Source organism: Hyperolius riggenbachi, chromosome 2 (assembly GCF_040937935.1).
Source record: "Hyperolius riggenbachi isolate aHypRig1 chromosome 2, aHypRig1.pri, whole genome shotgun sequence".
NCBI classification, from domain to species: Eukaryota; Metazoa; Chordata; class Amphibia; order Anura; family Hyperoliidae; genus Hyperolius; species Hyperolius riggenbachi.
Genome location: NC_090647.1, coordinates 30,026,353 through 30,050,654, shown reverse-complemented (window position 1 = coordinate 30,050,654; position 24,302 = coordinate 30,026,353). Strand labels below are relative to the sequence as shown.

General features: G+C 45.4%; 1 protein-coding gene across 2 annotated transcripts in view; it reads right to left on the bottom strand.

Moving 5' to 3' along the window:
• Positions 1-24,302, bottom strand: part of FAM168A (family with sequence similarity 168 member A) — a 185,817-nt gene that overhangs the window by 89,876 nt on the left and 71,639 nt on the right. For both annotated transcript variants that reach the window (XM_068264649.1, XM_068264650.1), the window contains exon 3: positions 19,134-19,221. In XM_068264649.1, the coding sequence (XP_068120750.1) occupies positions 19,134-19,203 (70 nt within the window). In that variant the 5' untranslated portion in view covers positions 19,204-19,221. The remainder of the gene's footprint in view (positions 1-19,133; positions 19,222-24,302) is intronic.

Here is a 24,302-nt window from a genome sequence, read left to right as displayed (position 1 = left end):
AACTAATAAACTAATCTAAATATCGGTTTATTAAAGGGAAGGTCCAAGCAAAAAAAAAAAAAATGAGATTCACTTACCTGGGGCTTCTACCAGCCCCATGCAGCCATCCTGTGCCCTCGTAGTCACTCACTGCTGCTCCAGTCCCCCACTGGCAGCTTGCCGACCTCGGAGGTCAGGGCCAAATTGCGTACATTTTTACACATTCCCGCTAGTGCAGGATCATTAACACATACATTTTTACGCGTTAGTGGTGAAACGCGTAAATTTTTGTTCCTGCACTAGCGGGAATGCGTAAAAATGTACGCAATGTGGCCCTGACCTCCGAGGTCAGAAAGCTGCCAGCGGGGGACTGGAGCAGCAGTGACTACGAGGGCACAGGATGGCTGCATGGGGCTGGTAGAAGCCCCAGGTAAGTGAAACTCATTTTTTTTTTTTTGCTTGAACCTTCCCTTTAAGCTCTATATCCAGAGTTGCCCTTTAAGCTTCAGCACTATCAAGTAATACTATTAAAACACGGTTGCACGTTCTGCGTCTCCACGGCTACAGCTGGACTGATCACAGCTGGATGTGAGCGCAGGACAGGTTTTCTGCCGTCACCACGGAAACAGAGATAGGATACGAGAATGCCTGACGACTCATCCCTGACAAGTGAATGAGATTTTCTGCAACGCTATGTAGAGATTCACCTGCAGGCGTTGTGCTCGGCGATATACGCCAGCCGCGGTAATGCAGAGACCCCAGTGTGTGACGCCACTGTCAACCGCCGATTAAGATCCGCTGAAGCGTCAGAGAGCGTCGGACTAGAACCGCCCCCCCCCCCCCCCCCACCCCCCCCCCCCCCCACCTATTTATGGCATATCACCAAGTCAGGCGGACAGCAGTGAGCTTTCGCATCAGAAGGGTGAACATTCCACTCTGCTAAACTACAGGCAATTGATATGCACAAAAATTTCCAACAAAACGATCTTTCAAATTCAAATAGCTGCAGTTTTTTTTTTTTTATTTAAAGGACAACTGTAAAGAGAGGGATATGAAGGCTGCCGTATTTATTTCCTTTTAAACAATACCAATTGCCTGGCATTCCTGCTTGTCTATTTGGCTGCAGTAGTGTCTGAATAACACCAGAAACAAGCATGCAGCTAATCTTGTCAGATCTGACAATGTCAGACACACCTGATCAGCTGCATGCTTGTCCAGGGTCTATGGCTAAAAGCATTAGAGGCAGAAGATCAGCAGGACAGCCAGGCAACTGGTATTGCTTAACCACTTGAGGACCACAGTGGTAAACCCCCCTAAAGACCAGGTACATTTTAACTAAAATGGCCACTGCAGCTTTAAGGCCAAGCTGCAGGGCCGCACAACACAGCACAGAAGTGATCCCCCCCTCCCTTTTCCCCCCACCAACAGAGTTCTCTGTTGGTGGGGTCTGATCGCCCCCATCTGTGTTTGTTGTGTAAACATTTATGTTAATATTTTTAATAAAACGTGCTATTTCTATGTTGAGGCTCCCCCTGCGCCGTCCCACCCTCCCCCCAGCCGGCCAATCCTGCGATCGGCAGTCATAGGCTTCTGCCTATGAGAGCCGATCGCTCTCTTGTACCCCAGGGGGACAGCCGTGTCACACGGCTGTCCCCAGTGCAGCGCTGCTGACGATTGCAGCACTGTGTAAATAGACGGCGATCACGCCGTCTAACAGTTTGCTATTGCCGCTCGGAGACTGAAGAGGGGGCGGGGCTCCGCCCTCCGAGCATGAGATGCGCGCGCAGCGTGCGTGCGATCTCATGCAAATTAGAGCCCCAGGACTTGATGCCAATTGGCATTAGGCGGTCCTGGGGCAGCTGCCGTGACCACGCCCATTGCTGTGGGGCGGTGTATAAGAGACAAAAAAAAAAAAAAAAACATAAGTTTTATACATACCTGGGGGTATGAGTAGCCAAACTTACAGGGCTTATAATGAGAGAAGGGGGAGGCGGAAGAAGACGGCGTGGAAACGATCGCTGCAAAGAGGGCTGGAGGAAGACCCAGGTATGTATAACATTTTTTATGTTTTTTGTCTCAAGAGTCACTTTTACCGCCTGAGCGTTATGCCACTCAAGAGGTTTTGTAGCCTCCGAGTCCCCCAAGAGAAATCTATTAGATTTAAAGTCTGCCGTACAGGTTAGCTAGCACTAGGCTAGCTACTATAGGTGGTCACCACCCCCTGATTGCCCCCGATCCAGCCGCTTATACATTACCCCGCCTGTTTCCAGCGATCGCCGCAGCCTCCCCGCACAGCTCTGGTCTTCTCTATGGGCAGGATCGCACATGACATGCACAGTCCTGATCCTGCCCATAGAGAAGACCAGAGCTGTGCGGGGAGGCTGCGGCGATCGCTGGAAACAGGCGGGGTAATGTATAAGCGGCTGGATCGGGGGCAATCAGGGGGTGGTGACCACCTATACTAGCTAGCCGAGTGCTAGCTAACATGTACGGCAGACTTTAAATCTAATAGATTTCTCTTGGGGGACTCGGAGGCTACAAACCCTCTTGAGCGACATGCCCGACACCAAGTCTAAAGGGACGCGGGCGACCCGGGCCGTGCAGAAAATGCGGTTGAAAACAAAGAAAACCCTTGAGAAGATGAACTGGCCCAAAACCTGTCGGTTCTGTCAGATTTTAACGACTTACTTTTTTTTTTGCAATAGTGGTACTTTAAGAAAGCATTTAAAGTGAACCCCATGTGAGAGTAATATGGAGGCTGCCATATTTGTTTCCTTTTAAACAATAACAGTTGGCTGGCAGCCCTGCTGATCTATTAGGCTGCAGTAGTGTCTGAATTACACACCTGAAACAAGCATGTAGCTAATCTTGTCAGTTCTAACAATATCAGAAACACCGGATCTGCTGCATGCTTGTTCAGGGTATATGGCTAAAAGTATTAAGCTGAGCACACGTACGATAACGATCGTTCGAAAATGTACGATAACGACAATTGGACCGATAATCGTGCGTTCCAAATTTTCCAATGATCCTTTTTTTGGACGATAACGACCGTTATCGTTGAATCCGACCGATCCAACCCGGCGGATTTTTCCGAAAGATAACTGTTCAATCGTTGCAGTGTGTACAAAGATGGTCCGATAATGATTATCTGTAGAGTAGTACGCACGTTCTTATTGCCTGTCATAACGTCACTCCCGTTTGCGCACGCATTTTTTTTATCGTTCGTCGTTCAGTACTTTATACTTATATCGTTCACGTGTGTACACAATCGTTCATTACGAACGATCTTTTCAGTCTAATTTGAATATCGTGTAAACGTCACAAATCGTTCGTAACGAGCGATCTTTATCGGACGTGTATACAAACCTTTAGAAGCAGAAGATCAGCAGGATAGCCAGGCAACTAGTATTGCTTAAAAAATAAATAAATATGGCAGCCTGCATATACTGTAACTCTCACCTCTGGTTTACTTTCAGTGCTTGTTCACATCTAGAGCATTTTTTTTATTTTTTTAAGCACCAGCGATTTTCAAAATCGCTTGTGCAATGATTCCCTATTAGTGTGTTTACATATGAACGGTTCGATTGCGATCCGCTCCCCAAAGCGCTGCCTGTACCATTTTCTGAGCGCTTTGGCTCAATGGAAGGTGTAGGGAAATAGCAAAGTGCTTGAAAAAGAGCTTTGTATAGCAATTTCCCGAGGGCTTTTAAGAATAAATACATTTGTATTTATTCTTTTCTGGGTCAAAAAGTTCACACCCTGACTGACGTCAGGAAGTGAAAAAAAACGAATTGCTCTGTAAAAGCGCTTTTCTCAGTGCAAAGCACAGGGAAAAGCGTTTAAAAAAATGCTCAATAAATCGCTCAGCGCTTGCGACCGCGCTGGCGATTTATAATGTGAATAAGGCCTAAGAGAGAGCAGTGGAGAGGAAGGGAGGGAGGTGTATTGTACAGCAGGAAGCAGCCGCAGTCTTTCATGCCTCATTGATATGGAGAGGGCCAGATGAAGTCAATGAGGCGATATTTCTCGCTGCGCTTGGAGCGGGGACCCCGGGATCTCATAAAACACGTCGTGCTGCAGAGACATTAGCATTCTGGGCGAGCTCTGTGTCTAGATGAAGTGACTGGCAGCCAGGAACTGTGCTGGAGTCTCATAATCAGCAATATATACGAGTTTAACCCAATCGCTGCTATCCAGCAGAAGTTGCAGCCGTGGGCTATCCAATCACCAGCGACACGCTGATTCTCATTGCCCAATCCTAAAACTCATTCACAGCTAAATTAAAACCAATCCATTACTGGTATCATCTGCATTTGATAGGAAACGGGAAATGAGTGGGGTATGGGGGGAGGAGACTCCCTTCTGATGCTGCTACCTGGTTGCTATGCACATTCCCGGCCTGGTTACTTGTAATGGTTACCGAGGAACAAGCATGCAGCTCAGGTGCTCTGACTCCGCCCTGCACAAGATGGCCGCACGCTTGTTCCAGTTGCACGACTTATACATAGCCACACATGGGTCATAACAGCGCTATAAGGTGCCCATATATTAGAACGAGTACGGGCAGATTGGACCAAGAGACAAGTTTATCGCTAATCAAATCTGCCCATACACTACAGGCCAATTCCCGTCCGATTTCAGCATGAAATCATCAGGGAATCTGCTGAGCCGCCTCTGCCCCCAAAATGTATACATGTATGTTGTGTAGTGCATTTATACATTACCTGTCCTGAAGCAGCTCGCCGGGTCCATCCGTCCATCTCGCCGGGTACACGCTAGCGTCAGCCGCTATGCGCCTTCGTGACGTCAGAGCGCCGCCGGCGTGTATGCAGAACCCGGCGAGATGGACGGAAACTGCGTGGAGGCTGACACCGGACAGGTAATGTAACAATGCACTACACACTGCATACATTTATACATTGCGGCGGCAGCGGCGGGGGTTTCCTTGTCTCGTCGCTCGTTCGCAACTCAGCCGCTGTACCGCCGCGCACCCGACCAACCAACCTCGGCCCGAAATTTTCCAGTATGCGCGATCAACTGTGCGGCCAATTTCTGTCCCGAAATTGGTCGCTTTGTCGTTCGGGCATGCACTTGGCAGCGCCAATGTTCATCCAATTTGATTATAATACTCGAATTAGATGGTCGATTGTTTGGTTGGTCAGCAAATGTATGGGTCCCTTAGAAAAGAACAAATGCAATTGGTCACCATTATACACAGGAAATCTATTCATATAGAGGTTAATTGGTTCTTTCCCAACATGGCTTTAGGTCTGGGCTCCGCAAAACACTTGCTGATCACAGACAACAGTGAAACCCTTTGGTAGGGGATTCCACTGCAGCATCGACTCTGTAAAGTGCTGTAGAAGATGTCCGTGCTATATAAATACATAATCATAATGTGGTAGGACATTAGACTATGACAGGATTAGATTGTGAGCTTCTCTGAGGACAGTCAGTGACATGACCATGTACTCTAATGTGCTGCAGAAGATGTCAGTATACATACCGTATATACTTGAGTGTAAGCCGATTTGAGTATAAGCCGACCCCCTAACTTTTACCTTTAAAAAGTGGAAAAAATGTTTGACCCGAGTATAAGCCAGGGGTGGCAAAAGCCGCAACCACACCACCACTCACAGCCATGGCCGGCCACAACTATATATCAGAAAATCAGCATAAATTCAGCAGATTGCAAGAATAAGCCAGAATATAGGCCTACAATGGAGATGGACATGCAAAGAACTCCTGTTGCAAAGTTTAAACTGGCATAAAGATAAAGCAAGGTTCGCAGAGCCACATAGTCATGTATCTAAACTTGATATAGGAATGCAAGTATTCTCACCACTCAATAGACACTGTCCCTATATGCCTTCCAAGGATACAACTCGAGATGAGGTTAGCTGGGACCTCCCATGGGAATGTCAAGTGTGTGGTCTCCCTCAGATGATGCACCACTGTGGGGGTTACTCAAAGAGTAGTGACTTGAGTATAAGCTGATACTCCCACTTTTGGGCCACTCTTTTTGGCCTAAAAATTAGGCTTATACTCGAGTATATGCAGTAATAATAATAATATGGTAGGACATTAGACTATGACCATGGTAGGATTAGATTGTGAGCTCCTCTGAGGACAGGCAGTGACGTGACTATGTATTCTGTAATGTGCTGCAGAAGATGTCAGTGCTATATAAATACATAATAATACTATGGTAGGACATTAGCCTATGACTATGGAAGAATTAGATTGTGAGCTCCTCAGAGGACAGTCAGTGACATGACTATGTATTCTGTAAAGTGCTGCAGAAGATGTCAGTGCTATATAAACACATAATAATAATAATAATAATAATAATATAGTAGCACATTAGACTATGACTGGATTAGATTGTGAGCTCCTCAGAGGACAGTCAGTGATGTGACTATGTACTCTGTAATGTGCTGCAGAAGATGTCAGTGCTATATAAATACATAATAATAATATGGTAGGACATTAGCCTATGACTATGGAAGGATTAGATTGTGAGCTCCTCAGAGGACAGTCAGTGACATGACTATGTATTCTGTAATGTGCTGCAGAAGATGTCAGTGCTATATAAATACATAATAATAATATGGTAGGACATTAGACTATGACTATGGCAGGATTAGATTGTGAGCTCCTCAGAGGATAGTCAGTGACATGACTATGTACTCTGTAAAGTGCTGCAGAAGATGTCAGAGCTATATACATACATGTTTTATTCTGTGTTCAGCTGTATGGCTGGAGAGGTGCCTTAGCTTGTTTTGAAAAGTGAGACAGCAAGTGATTAATGCTAACTTCAGAAACAAGCGGAGCCAATCACAGCGAGGAACCTGGCGGCCGGTCAGCATTCTCCCCCACGGCTACAATAAACTCTTTTTATGAGCAGGCTTTATTGATGGAGATAAAACATCTTCTGCAGGAACACATATAAAAACAGTGTTGCTGGCAGTCTGTCAAGAGCCCTCAGATGAGGACGCCACTCGTCGCCTCTCGTGCCAGCGAATACTAATCACGCCGCGCACAACAGGCGTTTCAAGGTAACGCTCACCTCCAGACTGCAACTGTCTGTCTAGCGGAGCAGCTATCTACATATTACTGGCCGCCATTTTGGGCGTTAGAGCCATACTGGAGAGTGCAGGTCAGCAGCGGCCGATGACATCGCTGTGGCGCTGAGTACACCATCTTGTTCAGACAGAATATAGCAGTAATGGTGGAGCCCAGAGTATAACTCTCAGGCCTAGTTCACATTATAAATCGCCAGCGCTATCGCAAGCGCTGAGCGATTCATAGAGCGATTTTTAAAGCGCTTTCAGATCAATTTTTGCTTAGAAGAGCGCGCTTTTTTTGTGCAGCGATTTTTTTTTTAACTTCCTGACATCAGTCAGGAAGTGAACTCTTTGACCCAGAAATGAATAAATACATTGTATTTATTGATTAACGCACTCGGGAAATCACTTTGCAAAGCACTTTGTGATTTCCCTAGACTTTCCATTGAATTGCAAACGGTCCGGAAATGGTTCAGGAGCCGCATTTGCGATTAGAAAGAAATCCCTTATGTGAGAATACTCACATTGTACAAGTGCTTTTAAGGCAATTTTTTTAAATCGTCTGTGCTTAAAAAAACCCACAGAATCGCCCCTTATGTGAACAAACCCTCACTGGGATCTGCACTGAAGGCCTGCTACACACCATGCAATTTTCTCTTCAGATCCTGCAGATGGGGACCCACTAAAATCGCCGCAGCGCTGTACGCGATTCCTAGGGCGAATGTGCTCGTGTTTCCCGGCGATTAGAAGCGGTGTACAGTAATCTGTACAGTGCTTCTGATTAGCGATTTGTCTTTGTTTGTTTTCAAATAAACTTAATTATACTTACCAGTTGTCTGGCTTCTGTCTGTAGACCCGCCCCTTAAAGAGAATCTGTATTGTTAAAATCGCACAAAAGTAAACATACCAGTGCGTTAGGGGACATCTCCTATTACCCTCTGTCACAATTTCGCCGCTCCTCGCCGCATTAAAAGTGGTTAAAAACAGTTTTTAAAAGTTTGTTTATAAACAAACAAAATGGCCACCAAAACAGGAAGTAGGTTGATGTACAGTATGTCCACACATAGAAAATACATCCATACACAAGCAGGCTGTATACACCCTTCCTTTTGAATCTCAAAAGATCATTTGTGTGTTTCTTTCCCCCTGCAGCTATCTTCCACTGAAGTGTCAGGCTGTTTCTTCCTGCAGAGTGCAGACAGCTCTGCCTGTATGTAATTCCTCAGTATGTGAAAGCCCAGCTAGCTCAGAGGATGATTTATCCAGCTTGTAAAAGATAATAGAGAAGAGAGAAGCTGCCCTAATCTAAATAATACACAGGCAGTGTGCAGAGAGGGGCCTGGAGGGGGGAGATGCATCACAGAACCACAACACTGAAGAACTTGGCAGCCTTCCAGACACAGGCTGACAAGTCTGACAAGAGAGAGATAAGTTGATTTATTACAGAGATGGTGATAGTAGAACGTGCTGCAGTAAGCCAGAACACATTAGAATAGCTTTTGGAACTTTTAGGATGATAAAAAACAGGATGCAATTTTTGTTACGGAGTCTCTTTAAAGGGAACCCGAGACTAGGCATAGCTAAAAAATGGAAAAAGATTTTATACATACCTCGGGGCTTCCTCCAGCCCCATAAGCCTGGATCGCTCCCACGCCGCCGTCTTCCGCTGCCTCTGTCCGCCGGTACCGGGTCCCGTCACTTCCGCCGGACGCGAACAGTTGTATGCATGCGCAGGGGCTCCCTCCAGCTTTGTACACATGCGCCTGCGCCGTATGGAGGGACCGCACTGCGCTTGCGTCGACTGGCGGAAATTACGGAACCTTTGTCCGCCAGTGTGGGAGCGATCCAGGGTTATGGAGCTGGAGGAAGCCCCAGGTATGTAGAAATCTATTTCTTCTACGTCTCTGGTTCTCTTTAAAGGAAGAGGTAATAGGTGCTTCTCTAGGACCAATCAGAGAAGCGTCTGTGACCTCTTCTGCTAGGGGGCGGGGCTATGAATGGAAGCTGGGCATCCAGACACCTGGAAAGTATAAATAACTTTATTTAAATTTACAATCATTTGCCTCCCAAATCACTGCAATATCGCGTTTCAAAGAGATTTTCAGTGCTACTATACACAGTATTGAGTGCAAAAATGCGGCATGTCCTGTGATTGCGATTAACCGTAATCACAATCGCACTAGTGGGTTCAGCCCCATTTAGATACTTTCGCAAAGCATTTTTGGAAATCGCTGGCGATCCCAAACTGCTGCCAAAAACGCGCTAGTGGGTCTGAGTCGAGAAAATGATGAGATAGGAAAAAAAATAAAAAAATGCAACCTACTGATTCCTAGAGACCGATGCTCAAAATCGATCTCTTTCTCAATCGGAAGCAGATCGGACATGCTGGAAAATACTGATTGAAATACTGGCTATTGATGGTTGTGTATGTCCATTTTATCCAATTTTTATCGATATCTAATCGGATAAAGGATATGAAATCTGAATGGAATTTGTAAACATGGCGTACGTGTGTATGCGAGCTTTTCTTCTATATCAGATCGATGTCAGAAATGAATATCGATCTGATCCATCGCTCAAACAGGATCTGCAATGGAAACGGTATGGTGTGTGCCAGGCTTTAAACACAACGCCGGGCAGAGATAAGAGGTTTATCCGTAGTCAGTTTTGTTTAATGTATTTTGTGGCTTATAAACTTCTAAATAAGTATTCCCCCAATTTATCTGCGGTTTACAGACCTCCAGACGGCCGACACCAGGAATTCATGGACACGGAATTTACCGTACTGGTGTCAGACTTGCTATTGTTATACCGCAAAGCATGATGGGAGCCAAGTATGGGAGCAATGGGCGGTTTCCTATGAGCCAGTGTCGTAGGGCCCATTCACACCTAGGAAGCGCAAAACCGTTTTGCGTGGGTGATTTTACCGCGATAAACTCACTGTACACTTCCGCAATTCCCAACGATAGTGATCAACGCTTGTAAAAGCACTTTACCGCGATTGCTCGAGAATCGCGGCAAAATGCTGCAGGTAACAAGTTTTGCGATTGCCGTTAATCGCGAAACGCTCACGATTGGCTGCAATCCCGGCAGTGAGATCACTGCCATTAGGTTACTATTGTGCTAGCGCTTTAAAGAGCGCTAATGTTTCAGCGATTAGTGGGAATCACCCGCTAATCGCCCAACTACTCCACCCAGAGATCCATAGAGTAACTGAAAGTATGCAGAGACCTGACTCCAGCCCCTTCCCAGTCTGAAGCAGATACAGGGGGTGCCTTGTTAAAGAAAACCTAAAGCCGCATCTACACGCGTAGATGCGGCTGCGATGCTCCTTATCAATCGAGCCGCTGATGCGGCTCGATTGATAAGATCCGACAGGACGGATCTCCGCACCGCCGATTCCCTGCTCGATCCCCGCGAGGGGACAATGGCAGGGAATCGTGTGGGAGATAAGCGGCGCCGGCGGGGACGAGCGGGCACGAGCGGGGAATCGAATGCGGCGCACGCGCGGCGAGCGGGCACGCGGAAGAGGCGATCCGGCGGCTAATCGAGCCGCCGGATCGCTACAATGTCCCATGGTGTAGATGGGGCTTTAAGGAGAAAAAGTTCCGGGTGGGGGAAGCCTCCGGATCCTATGGAGGCTTCCCCCGTCCTCCTGTGTCCCACTGCGGTCTCGCTGTGCCCCTCTGAACAGCGGGGATGTAAATATTTACCTTTCTGGCTCCAGCATAGGTGCAGTATCGGCTCTCCGCTCGGAAATAGGTGGAAATAGCCGATCGCTGTCGGTCTGCTCTACTGCGCAGTCGCAAGTCTCCTGCGCCTGCACAGTAGAGCAGATACGACAGAGATCGGCTATTTCCGCCTATCTCCGTACGGAGAGCCGCAACAGCGCCCCCGCTGGAGCCGGGAAGGTAGATAAATCAGCGCTTGTCGAGCCAGGATTGCGGGACGCTTAGGGGGAGCCAGCGCTGGACTGCCTGCAGCTACAGGGGAGGGGGAAGCCTCACTGGGACGCTGAGGCTTCCCCTCCTGATGCGAGTACCCCCCAGGGGAACTTTTTTTTTTTTTTTTTGTTAGAGGCTCTTCAAAGAGACACTGAAGTGAAAAAAAAAATTATGATATAATGATCTGTATGTGCAGTACAGCTAAGAAATAAAACATTGGGTGCAGAGACACAAGTCTAATATTGTTTCCAGTACAGTAAGAGTTAAGAAACTGCAGTTATTTATGCAAAAGAGCCATTGAGCTCCACGACTTTCAAAGGCAGAGAGCTCTGTCTTCTGAAGCTTGTTTTCTCAACTGTCTGTCACGGGCATGCTCTGTAAAATCAGTTAAAATGCTGAGTAGTGTGTTAACTGCAAATATTAGAGTGATGCAATGTTATAAAAAAAAAACAACAACACTATATAACTAAAAAAAAAGAGAATATTTTCTTTTACTAATGTTCTAGTACAAATTCATTATATCAATTTTTTTCTGTGAATCGAGGCCCTAGTCTATGGTCCGATATAACATGATTTAACCTAACATCTATTCCCAGCAATAATTGTTTTAACCCTTTCCAAACCATATTTTAAGAGCTTCCTCTCCCCTTTTAAAAATAAGCAACAGCATGATAACCTTTAAAGAAAAACATTTTTGTTACAGCGGATACAAATCCTACAATAAATCTGCAGTGTGTCTACTTCCTGCTTTCATGGAAGCAGACATAGGGTTAACATTGTGTTTACAAATTAGCTGCTCTGCCAAGATTCTTGAACTCACAGCTAGCTGAGAGATCGAATAACAGTGGTGATTAGTCACAGATGAGGGGGGATTAGACCGGCTAAACTCTCTAAATACATACAGGGTGCATTTCTTTATGCTTTACTTCCGTCCTGTGCAAGAGTTCAGCTCCACTTTAAGTGCGGGAAAAGACAGCATGTTGCATATTCCCGCACGACCCATCTGTTTCCCATGCAATGATTGCTAATGATGCTAGGCGCATGCAAAGATATGCATAAAATACTCACATAAAATAATTTGAAAAAGCCTGTGAAATTTTTACATCTTTGTGGGAATAGCCTGGAGCTGAGGCCACACAGCAGAACGGTGAGCGATAAGTAACCCCAGTCCCGCTCAGGTAGGCCTTGCAGTGGTATCGCCGCCCCTGCTGGGGGAGGGACAGGGTGCTGGGAGAAGCCATTAGCATTCTGCAGATCACACGCATGGAGGAGACCTCATTTGTCCTCTTGGAGGCGGGGGAACGCTCTGTTCTTTATGTATTAGTAAGTGATGGCATTTAGGAGAGATATTGGCACGCGGCACGCTCCTGACACCACACCGAACACAATGTTCTCAGCATAGAAAGCAGCTGCCGCCCTGCCATCTACATCCCACTATGCAGGCGGCTCACAGAGGACAAGACCAGCAGCCAGGTACTCTGTGCAGGACTATTATCCGTGGATGTGCAAAGAACACGGTGGCGTAGTGGTGAGGGCCCATTCACACTAGAAGCGCTTTTCTGAGCGTTTTGTGATCGATTAGCGGTTTTTAAAATTGCTCCCATTCACCCATTAAAATCATGGTAAAAATCACTGAAAAATAGCTGCGCTCGAGTACGCAAAAAACAAAACAAAAAACAAACAAACAAAAAAAAAAATTGCTGCGATTTTTCCCGTGATTTTAATGAAAGTGAATGGGAGCACAGTGTTCTCACCAGAAATTTTTCCAGCCGGGTGGGGCAAGATGAGAGAATGCAGGGCCGGTGCTCCTCTGCACAACTCTGCTTACAGTATAGGAGGAGGTGAGCTTATGACAGCCGGGTGCTCACCAAAACTAGCCGGGTGGAGTGCCCGGCTAAAAGAGCCTGGGGAGCACTGGGAGCAATTTTTAAAAAAACGATCGCAAAACGCTCAGAAAAGCACTTCTAGTGTGAATGGGCCCTCAGTGCTCTTGCCTTGCAGCGCTGGGTCCCTGGTTTAAATCACAGTCAGGGCACTATCAGTACAGAGTTTGTATGTTCTCCCCGTGTATTTGTGGGTTTCCTCCGGGCACTCCGGTTTTCTCCACGCCCCAATATATTGGCGCTATATAATTGCTAAATATTTATAATACGCCTCACCCCTAACAAACCAACACTAAACGTGCCCACACATCACTTGGTTTCCTAGTAACCAATTAAGCAATTAAATATTGGGCGATTAACAACAGTGTGATTGATAGAAAGTCTATCAGTTAGTGGCCCACACACTACAAGCGGGATCTTATGCGTTTCGTTTTCACTAATCAATCTGAGCGATGTTGTGCCTCCATGCTTTGACAACAAAAATCGATTCTGTGTCAAATCAACATCATGTGAACTGTAGCCGATTCCGTTACGATCAATCAATATTTTCCATCCTGTCCAATAGAGTAAATTGGTCGATTCCACCAGATATCACCCATCTTCCATCGAGGGAGCACAATGGAACGAAATCAGTTCTCCACGCTATCCAATAAAATTATTTAATCGAATGGTCAATCGAGCAGGAAAATAGAGTGCAGTGTTCTCCCCAGAATTTTTTTCCAGCCGGGTGGCATGAAATAGTAGCCGGGTGGCATGAAAATGTAGCCGGGTGGGTCGAGATGAAAATGCAGGGCAACTCTGCTTACAGCATAGGAGGAGGTGAGCCGATGACAGCCGGGTGGTCACCAAATCTAGCCGGGTGGAGCACCCGGCTAAAAGAGCCTGGGGAGAACACTGGAGTGAATTAGAGGCACTTTCAATAACTAACAAAAGCAATCTTTCTCAAACCATCTCTACATACTGCAAGTAAGTTTTTTTTTTTTTTAATCAAGCTACATTTACAGTAATTACTCTGACTGTTCTTCGAATATTTTCTCCGAACCTCTCCAGTGGTCTCCCCAGGCCCTTTTAGCCGGGTGCTCCACCCGGCTAGTTTTGGTGAGCACCCAGCTATCATCAGTTCACTTTAACCTATGCTGTAAGCAAAGTTACACAGAAAAGCACAAACCCTGCATTCTCTCATCGCGCCCCACCCGGCTACTTTTTCATGCCACCCGGCTGCAAAAAGAAACCTGGGGAGAACACTGCTCTCCATATAGTTCATTGAGAAAGCTGCCTAGCATGGCTGTCAGCTGTGAGTGAGATAGGAGTGATAGTGCTGTACACAGTGGAAAAGAGCCCTGAGTTTGTTTTAAACTACTTATAATACTGTAACATGTAACAACAAAAATAAGTACTAAAAAAACAAAAAAAAACAGTATTGCTTATTTTGTCATGGAGACCATTTTGTTTGTATATATGAGAAATTGTGACTCAAGTATTAGTAAGTGGGGGCTGCCTGCGGAATCTATCCCTCTATCATACATCATCACCATGCAAGCCATCTTCCTCCTGAAAGTCATTCAGTATTTCAGCTTCTGCCTGCAGCTGCTAAAACTTTTTTTTAAGGATATTTGCTGGTAACCACGGCAACAGGATACGACCTCCCCGCCTTCTGGATGAAAAAAAAACACTCTTTAGTCCTCTCTACAGATTTCATGTATTTTATCAAGCTGCGTTACACAGACCTGAAAGGGAAAAAATGCCCCGAATGGGGGTAGAGGGAAGCCCCCACTGATGCAGGGATCCCCGATACCTCATCTACAAGAGCCTTGCTGAGCGGTGCATGCAGCCACGCCCCCATCCATGAATGGGCGCGGCCACACTACACAGCATGCCTCGCACCTGCACAGTGGCACGAAGCCCTCTTGGGCTCTGCTTTTTCCAGCAAGCAGCTCAGTGGATGCTGATGGAGGGGAGCGATGCCGCAAAATTCCAGAGGGTCCCACCACTGGATTGGTTGTCTCGAGGAGGATGTGGGAAACCTCTGGAGGATCCTAACGCTTTCCTCTACTGAGGTAAGTATCTCACTTTTTGTCCTATGGATTTCACAGGTTTACTTTAAAGTGGATCCGAGATGAACTTTTACTCATTGCGTAATTGTGTTCCTTTCCTATTGTTTATAGGGCATTCCTCAAGCCAAATACTTTTTTGTTTTAATACTCTAATTTCCTATAAACTGAACAAGCCACGCTCACAGTCTTTCAGAGAGCCTTGGCATTTTCAGACTGTAGCAAGGTCTTATGGGAGCTCAATCCAGGCAGGAGGAGGGGCAACTGTTTCTAGCCAGAGATTGAAGAGGCAGAGGGGAGGAGGGAGGAGGAGGGGGGGTGGATCAGGTTTTTTTTCACAGGCTGAGTGCTGATGATGCAGACAAGCTTGCTTGTGTGTAATGTTTACAAACAACATGGCTGCTGTCATTGTGTCACAGGAAGAAATAATCATTCTATTAAAGAGACTCCGTAACAAAAATTGCATCCTGTTTTTTATCATCCTACATGTTCCAAAAGCTATTCTAATGTGTTCTGGCTAACTGCAGCACGTTCTACTATGACAGTCTCTGTAATAAATCAATGTATCTTTCCCCTGTCAGACTTGTCGGCCTGTGTCTGGAAGGCTGCCAAGTTCTTCAGTGTTGTGGTTCTGCTATGAACTTACCCTTTCTGGCCCCTCTATGCACACTGCCTGTGTGTTATTTAGATAAGAGAGAAGCTGCTCTAATCAGCTGGATAAATCGTCCTCTGAGCTGGCTGGGCTTTCATATACTGAGGAATTACAAACAAGGGCAAAGCTGTTTGCAGGAAGAAAAGAGCAGCCTGAAACTTCAGTGCATGGGGGAAAGAAACACACAAATGATCTCTTGAGATTCAAAAGGAATGCTGTATACAGCCTGCTTATGTATGGATGTATTTTCTATGTGTGGACATGCTGTACATCAACCTACTTCCTGTTTTGGTGGCCATTTTGTTTGTTTACAAACAAACTTTTTAAAACTGTTTTTAACCACTTTTAATGCGGCGAGGAGCGGCGAAATTGTGACAGAGGGTAATAGGAGATGTCCCCTAACGCACTGGTATGTTTACTTTTGAGCGATTTTAACAATACAGATTCTCTTTAAAGCTGTTTGCAGCCAGATTTGCTGTGTGAACTATCTAAACTTTAAATAAGATATATACCGTATATACACAAGTTACTTGTTATAGTTTTTTATTTTGAATCCGCTTTAAAGAAAATCTGCAACAAAAAAACCCCACTGGGGGGTACTTATCTCGGGAGGGGGAAGCCTCTGGATCCTAACAAGGCTTCCTCCGTCCCTCTGTTCAATTGCCAGGACCCCTAAAGAGCGGCAGTGTAAATATTTACCTAGCGCAATCCTGCGCCGGCGCACTAGCGGCTCTCCGTTCGGAGAACCGCTAGCGGTAATAGCCGCACCTGATCAGATCAGTTTTACTGTACAGGCACGAGTCCTTTGTGCCTGCGCAGTAGAGCAGATACGAGAGCAGGATCGCAGAGGTAAATACAATATATTCTGGCGTATAAGACTACTTTTTAACCCTTGAAAATCATTCCAAAAAGTCAGGGGTCGTCTTATACGCCGGCCGTCATCGATAGGGCGATACGCCCTATCCTGTTACCGCCTCTCAGATCTCGCTGCTGAGGACTGTAGTGAAGGCGCACATGTGCGAGGTCTGAGAGGCAGAGAAGGAGGTAAATAGGATACAAGGGCGGGGCCAGAAGGGTGAAAGGGGCGTGTTTTATGGGCACAGCGCAATCTATTCCTCCATACAGCTCTGATAAACAGGGAGACAAGGAGAGCTGACCAATCCACTTGGGGAGAGGGAGAGCTGACCAATCCAACCAGTCTATATACTGTTATATACTTGGTACCACATACAGTACAGCACCAGTATCTGTTCATACCAGTATACGATGTTTTAATTTTTATTTGGTGTGCGTTGGAAGAGGGGTAGTCTTATACGGTGAGTATATCCCAAACTCTATATTTTAACTGGAAAAGTTGGGGGGGGGGTCGTCTTATACGCTGGAATATACGGTATATCATCCCTTGTCAAGCTTGTCAGGGAAGGTTTTGAGGGAGCCAGTGCTGGATTCCTCTAAGCTTCAGAGGTCGGGAAAGCCTCATTGGGACCCTGAGGCTTTCCTCTCCTGAGGTAAGTAACCCCCAGAGGGTTTTTTTTGTTGTTGTTACGGGTTCTCTTTAAAGCAAACCTGAAGAGAAACTCAGCTTATGAGATAATGAATGGTTCTATTTCTTACCTGTGGTAAACATACATTAGTAGCAAAGTAAAGAGTCTCATATTGTTTTCCAGTACAAGAAGAGTTAAAAAAAAAAAAAAAAAAAAAAAAAAAACTTTAGTTGTTACAGTGCTGTTTTCTGAAGACAAGAAACAATGAGAGACAGCCTGCGATAAAGTTTTACTACAAGAAAGTCTAAAAGGTCATTATTTCTGCTTTGTTTCATAGCGTAAAGTACAAAGGGGCTCATTCACTAAGCCGTGCTAATGCATAACCCGCGTTTATAAATTTCTTAACGCGCACGTAGTGCCTAACGCAACGCGCTCGACAACAGTGATTACGGAAAAGCGTGTGTTATCTAGATAGAGTTTGGTAGTTAAATAATAAAGGGCTTTGTGCATCTTTTATTAGACCAGTAATGAAAATGCGCATAATTGTTGAAGTGCGTACCTTACATTTATAAAGCGCGTTTGCATCCCCGACGTGCGCTATGGAGTTATACCGCGTGATGTGTGATTTATGCGCACTTTAACATGCGTAAAGCATTTAGCGCTGTAGCGTTATGCATTAGCCTGGTTTTAGTGAATCAACCACAAAGTGTGGTTTTAAAACTGTGACTGAGGGAATGATGCAATGTTAACAAAAAAAAAAAAAAAAAAAAGCTATATAACTGATAATAAAAATGAGACTTTTCTTTCCTAATAATGGTCTATTCCTTATCCGTGCTACACATACAATTCATTATATCAGGTTGTTGTTTTTTCACTTCACGTTTGCTTTACAACATTGAGAATCTGCAGACACAGGGAGCCGAAATGAACGCCATGGTTTCATTTTTGTTGGTTTTGTTTTTTGTTTATTCCAACCTGTGATAATGTAAATCGATAGCATGTGATTGAGGAGACATGTTCCTTCTAAAAACAGCCTAAAGGTGGCCACACACTATACAATAAAATGATCCGATTGTACAGTAATTCGATAAAAACGATTGGCTCTCCTGAAAAAAAATTGAAAGCTTTTTTTTTTTTTAATTCGACTGAAAAATCAGATTGGATTTCCCATTTTCTTCGATTTTTATCGATCTGGAATGCCAGATATTTTTCTTCAAACTTTCTAAAGATTGTATGGTGTTAGATTGTCAGTTGATTAATATACACAGCCTAGGAATTTTGTCAGAGTTTCCAATCATTTTTAGCATTATAGGGGAAAAATTGAACACACGTGTGTGGTACATTGGTCATATATTTGAAATGTTTCAGTCGGTCAGAAATTTTTTTGCAATTCTTAAATTGAACAGATATTTAAAAAATTGTATGGTGTGTGGCCATCCTAAGGCTCGGGCCCACTACAGCGCTTTCCCACGATCGCAAAATGCTAGCAATCTTCAAATAATGTAATTTGCCCAGAGAATTCCTCCAACATGTTTGATTCAAAATCGCTCAGTAAATGCTGCATGCTGCGCTTTTGCGATCGCAACGCAACTGCAAAACCACCCTCACAGGGTTCCATACCTTCCAACTTTTTGAGATGAGAAAGAGGGACACTTAAGTCACGCCCCTGATCACGCCCCTCGTCACACCCCTAGCCTCAAATACCATAAAGATTTCATAAGAAAAATGTGTTTTATAAATTCAAACCACATTGGTCCTTTCTTTCCTGGTTCACTTTCCTTCATATTAACATTTTTAAATTAGTAATATATCAATTTAAAGGATGGGAATAAAGTTTAGAGTCAAACATTTTTTAGTAGAGAAATACATAGATTTACATAGAAAGAGGGACAAAGTCCTGAAAGAGGGACAAATGAGGAGGACAGAGGGACAGTTAGGAGCTATGGGGTTCCCCTGTTGAGCACTTGCGATTGGCAAGCCCTGCAAAGCACGTGTAGTGGCCCCCAGCCCCAAAGGATAGGACCACCCATAAAATGGAGACCACACCCACAACCGCTTTCATCACTGTACCTGCATACGCCATGTTTTTTGGATTTCCATAGGGAGCCCCCGGCTGCACAGGGCTGTAAACAGGATTCATGCTGGAAGACCGAGATCTCTGCGGAAAACAAACAGAAACAAACAATTAAAATCATGAGCAGAACATCACTGAGCACACTGCAACAGCTGGAAATGCGTGTGTTATAGGTAATCCATGTTACTACTCCCCAACCGCAGTACAGGAGGTGGGGTCTGGCCCCACCCACTCACACCAGTGAATAAGCTCTGCTCTGCTGGCGTGCACGCCCACACAGGGTGGAGCCTTCCTGTTCAAGAAGCAGCAGCTAAGAATCATGAACACCAAAACTATTTTTAAAGTGTTTATGTTCCTGGGTAACTCCTCCTCCTGCTCATTCCTCCCCTCCCAGTCAGTCTGAAGCCACGCCTCATGGCAGGCTATCAGTTTGTGGGCAGGAGGCGTGTCTTTAAACGACATAGCAGTTACTCTTTCCACTATATGTACACGTGACTATAACTCTATAATATTAAATTACAGTCACCCGCTGGGATCAATGACTTAATGCCACGGTGGCAGTTTGGGATTTAGTTCTGTACAGTTGTATTGTTAGCAATTCGTCTAACTATTTAGAGGGGCGAGGGGAGGAGGAGTGTGTGGAGGAAGTAGACATATGAAGGTGGAGCTGGAGTGTTTAGCAGAAGCAGAATAGAAAAGGAAGCAGCAGAGCAGGAAATGGCTGGGGAGACATATGAAGGTGGAGTTGGGGTGTTAGCAGGAGCAGAGTGGAGCAGGGCAGCAGCAGCAGAGCAGGAAGTGACTGGGAAGACATATGAAGGTGGAGTTGGAGAGTTTAGCAGGAGCAGAGTGGAGCAGGGCAGCAGCAGCAGAGCAGGAAGTGGCTGGGGAGACATATGAAGATGGCGTTGGCGTGTTTAGCAGGAGCAGAGTGGTGCAGGGCAGCAGTAGCAGAGCGGGATGTGGCTGGGAATGCATATGAAGGTGGAGTTGGGGGGTTTAGCAGGAGCAGAGTGGTGCAGGGAAGCAGTATCAGAGCAGAAAGTGGCTGGGAAGACATATGGGAGTGGAGTTGGGAGTATTTAGCAGGAGCAGAGTGCAGCAGTAGCAGAGCAGGAAGTGGCTAGGAGGACATATGAAGGTGGAGTTGGAGGTTTAGCAGGAGCAGAGTGCAGCAGGGCAGCAGCTGCAGAGCAGGAAGTGGCTGGGGAGACATATGAAGGTGGAGTTGGAGGTTTAGCAGGCGCAGAGTGGAGCAGAGTGATAGCAGGAGCAGAGCAGGAAGTGGCTAGGGAGACATGAAGGTGGAGTTGGAGGGTTAGGAGGAGCAGAGTGGAGCAGGGCAGCAGCATGAGAGGAAATGGGTCATATACGCAAAATAGCCATCTGTGCAGCCTACAGCATATACAGAATGGGAGATTCTGAGGCACAATATATACGGGTTTAAAAGAAAAGGGAGAAATGCGTTCATTGATTGGGGGGGATTTTGACCAGGTTTTCAGAATGTCTTATGGCCGGAGTTGTACTTTAAAAGTGAATAAAAAACCATTGTAACTTCTCAAACTATAAAGAGTTGAATGGATTTCTTCTCCATACAAATTAGAATATCTGTATCTCTTCATACTTATGAAAACATACAGCAGAGAGCTCCTTCTCCTCCAGAGATTTATGGGCAATCTGAAATATTACTGCCTGAAGTCAAAGGATTTCTGGAGTACCAGCCTGCAGGGGCGCGATAAGAGAATATCGCCAGGGACATCAAAGCACGTCTTAATACCGCCTTTAGTCTCTGGCAGGGGAGATAAGAGGCCCTGTCTCTCCATCCCACCGCAGGAGCCGCTCTGCTCTGATGCTCATCTCCTGAAAGATCACCGGTCTCTCGGAGGTTATCTGAGGGCGCTGAGATAGAGATAATACGCCTGCCCGACTTACCCCTTCAAATATCAGCTACATGGAAGGCTCTGCTATGGCTGTAATCGGCCAGTGAAGCCTATCCACACTAATTATTTTTCTTTGGGTCTCCCCCTGATAACCCTAAAGCCCCCTCTACACCATGCAATTCCGCGGATGATCGATCGAATTCGATTGGATCGATTAAATCAGACACGTACGATCGGGATTCGAGCGCAATTCGATCGGTAGTGTGGTAGATTTTGCATTTATAACTATGCAACATCGACCACACTACCAATCGAATCCCGATTGGACATGTCGGATTTAAATCGATCCAATCGAATTCGATTGCATGCGGAATTGCATGGTGTAGAGGGGGCTTAATTCACACAGACAGCTGCTGAAGCACTGGTGGTCAATGGCTAGTCGTTCTTCCAGGTGTTTGTAAGCATTTAAAGCGGACCTGAACTCAGAACTTCCTCTCTGCTCTAAAAGATAAGCAGCAGCATAATAACCTTTAAAGAAAAACATTTCTTTGTTACAGCTGATACAAATCAGAGGGCAATATAATAGCTTGGCGGATGAGCTTTTTGTCCCTAGGCCTTCTCAAAGGACTAGAGGACATGATCTGCGCATGGAGGAAAAACGTTTTAGCCATTTATTTAGGAAAGGGTTCTTTACAGTAAGAGTGATTAAGATGTAGAATGCATTGCCACAGGAAGTCGTTATGGCAAACTCTATATCTGCATTTAAAGGGGGCTTAGATGCTTTCCTTGCGTCGAAAGACATCCATGGCTACAATTACTAGGTAATGCCTAATGATGTTGATCCAGGGATTTTATCTGATTGCCATCTGGAGTCGGGAAGGAATTTTCCCTTTTGGGGCTAATTGGACCATGCCTTGTAAGGGTTTTTCGCCTTCCTCTGGATCAACAGGGATATGTGAGGGAGCAGGCTGGAGTTGTGCCTTCCTCTGGATCAGCAGGGATATGTGAGGGAGCAGGCTGGTGTTGTGCCTTCCTCTGGATCAGCAGGGATATGTGAGGGAGCAGGCTGGTGTTGTGCCTTCCTCTGGATCAGCAGGGGTATGTGAGGGAGCAGGCTGGAGTTGTACTTTGTTCTCTGGGTGAACTCGATGGACGTATGTCTTTTTGCAACCCAAATAACTATGTAAATCCTGCAATGAATCTGCAGTGTGTCTACTTCCTGATGTCATGGAAGCAGACATATTGTTAACATCCAGGCTAAACTCTCTAAGGGCCCATTCACACTAGATATTGCAAACCACCAGCAAAATCGCTAGCGTTTTGCAGGGGGGGTTTCATGCATTTTCACTGCACATTTCCGTGATTTCTGAGTGAATGCGATTTTTTAACATTTGAACCACAATCGCTCCAAAATTGTGAAAAAAGCACTGCATGTACCGCGCTTTCATTTTACTCAAATTGCGAACTGCCAGCGATCGCTGCATTACTTTTTATGTAGGTTTTAAGCTCTTTTGGGCCCAATACACAAAAACTTGATGGTTCTGATTTCCCATAGTTGTCACTACCACGTGACGCCGCTACCTCACACATCTTCCCATAGAGCCATATCAATCCATGGCTTGCACTGATGAGACCAAAACAGCCTGAAACAGCTGTAAGCGGGATTATAGAGTTCTATAAAATGAGCAAGCTACACACAGGGCCGGATCTCTGGGAAGGCTGCAAAGGCTCGGGCCTTGGGCGGCTGCAGCGCAATGGTTGATACATATGAAGGAGGAGCCAGCAAATTGGGAGCAACACAAGAAAAGAGGAAGTTTATGTCCAAGGGAGCTGTTCATGAAAGAGATGTGCTGCAGTGTATAGATTATGCACATGGAAGAGGGGGCTGCACATGGAATAGGAAGGGCGATGCTACATGGAAAGGGAGTCAGAACGCACTTAGCCTAGGGGCGGAAACAGTATAAATCCAGCCTTGGCTACAGGGGTGCAATAAACTAGCAGCTATGGGCATACACCTGTCACACAAGGAACTAATAGCATGGCCCCACCCACTGAAGTGAGGCATTGTGGGTAATGCTTTATGCACACAATGCAGTGATGCTTGCAAATACCTTCTATTTCAAGGCCCCAAAACTGAAACACTCTAGTAGTGTGGGATAGTGAAAGAACCCCCCCATGACATCACACTGTGGGAGGGGTTTCACCACAATATCACACAGACCCCCTGATGATCTATTTGAGAGTCAGCCCCGTTTACACTTAAAGTGAACCTCCGGACTAAAATTCTACTCAGCAGAACTGAAAAGGCTTGGTGTTTCTTTAACAGTATAACAGCATCAGAACTTTGTTTTTCTTACCAAAGCATAATTTTTACCTAAGCTCCACCCACCAAAGAAAAAAAGCCTTGCCTTTTTTCCCCTGATGCTGTGCAGAGCATGATGGGATTTCCTATGTTGTTATTCACGTTGCCTAGCAACTGGGAGGGGTGATCAGCACACAGGACAGTTGGAACTGTGTCTCATGCTCCCTGTCACCTCCTTTCAACCAAAAAGATGGCTGCCATCATGAAATAAAACATTTGCCTGTTCTTTTAAAACAGGGTGGGTAAGAGATTATATTAACTATCTATTTTAATTAACATAACTAATGTAACTTAATGACAGTATGTTTGTTTAGGCTGGAGTTCCTCTTTAATCAGTTGGTATGCGTTAGTACACATTTTTTCCATAGCAGTGCATTGGGAAGAAGATTTCAGTTAAAACGAAAGGTGCCATAGGAAAACATGGGCGTTACTTGGAAAATCAGGTTTTTTTTCAGTTATAACTGAGAACAACTGATTAAGTGTAAAAGGGGCCTCAGAGTTGGAGTCGAGGAGTTGGAGTAATTTTGGGTATCTAGAGTCAGAGTTGGAGATTTCATAAACTGAGGAGTTGGAGTCAGAAGATTTTTGTAACAAATCTACAGCCCTGGTAAGTATTAGACTAAGGAGTCGGAGCCATTTTGGGTACCCGGAGTCGGAGGTTTCACAAATGGAGGAGTCGGAAGATTGTTGTACCGACTCCACAGCCCTGGGCAAAAGGTAAAGACTTCTCATGGGAAATGGGGTATCAGCTACTGATTGGCATGACCCACAACTAATTAATTATATCCTCACACCTACCAGCATGATATTTGTAATTATATTCCCCTGGGTTCCTTATATTTCATTGCATTGCGCTGAATGGAGCTGCCGACACTGGGGAAAGTGTTGTCCTGCATAATAGAATGCTTTGGGTGGCGGTTTAT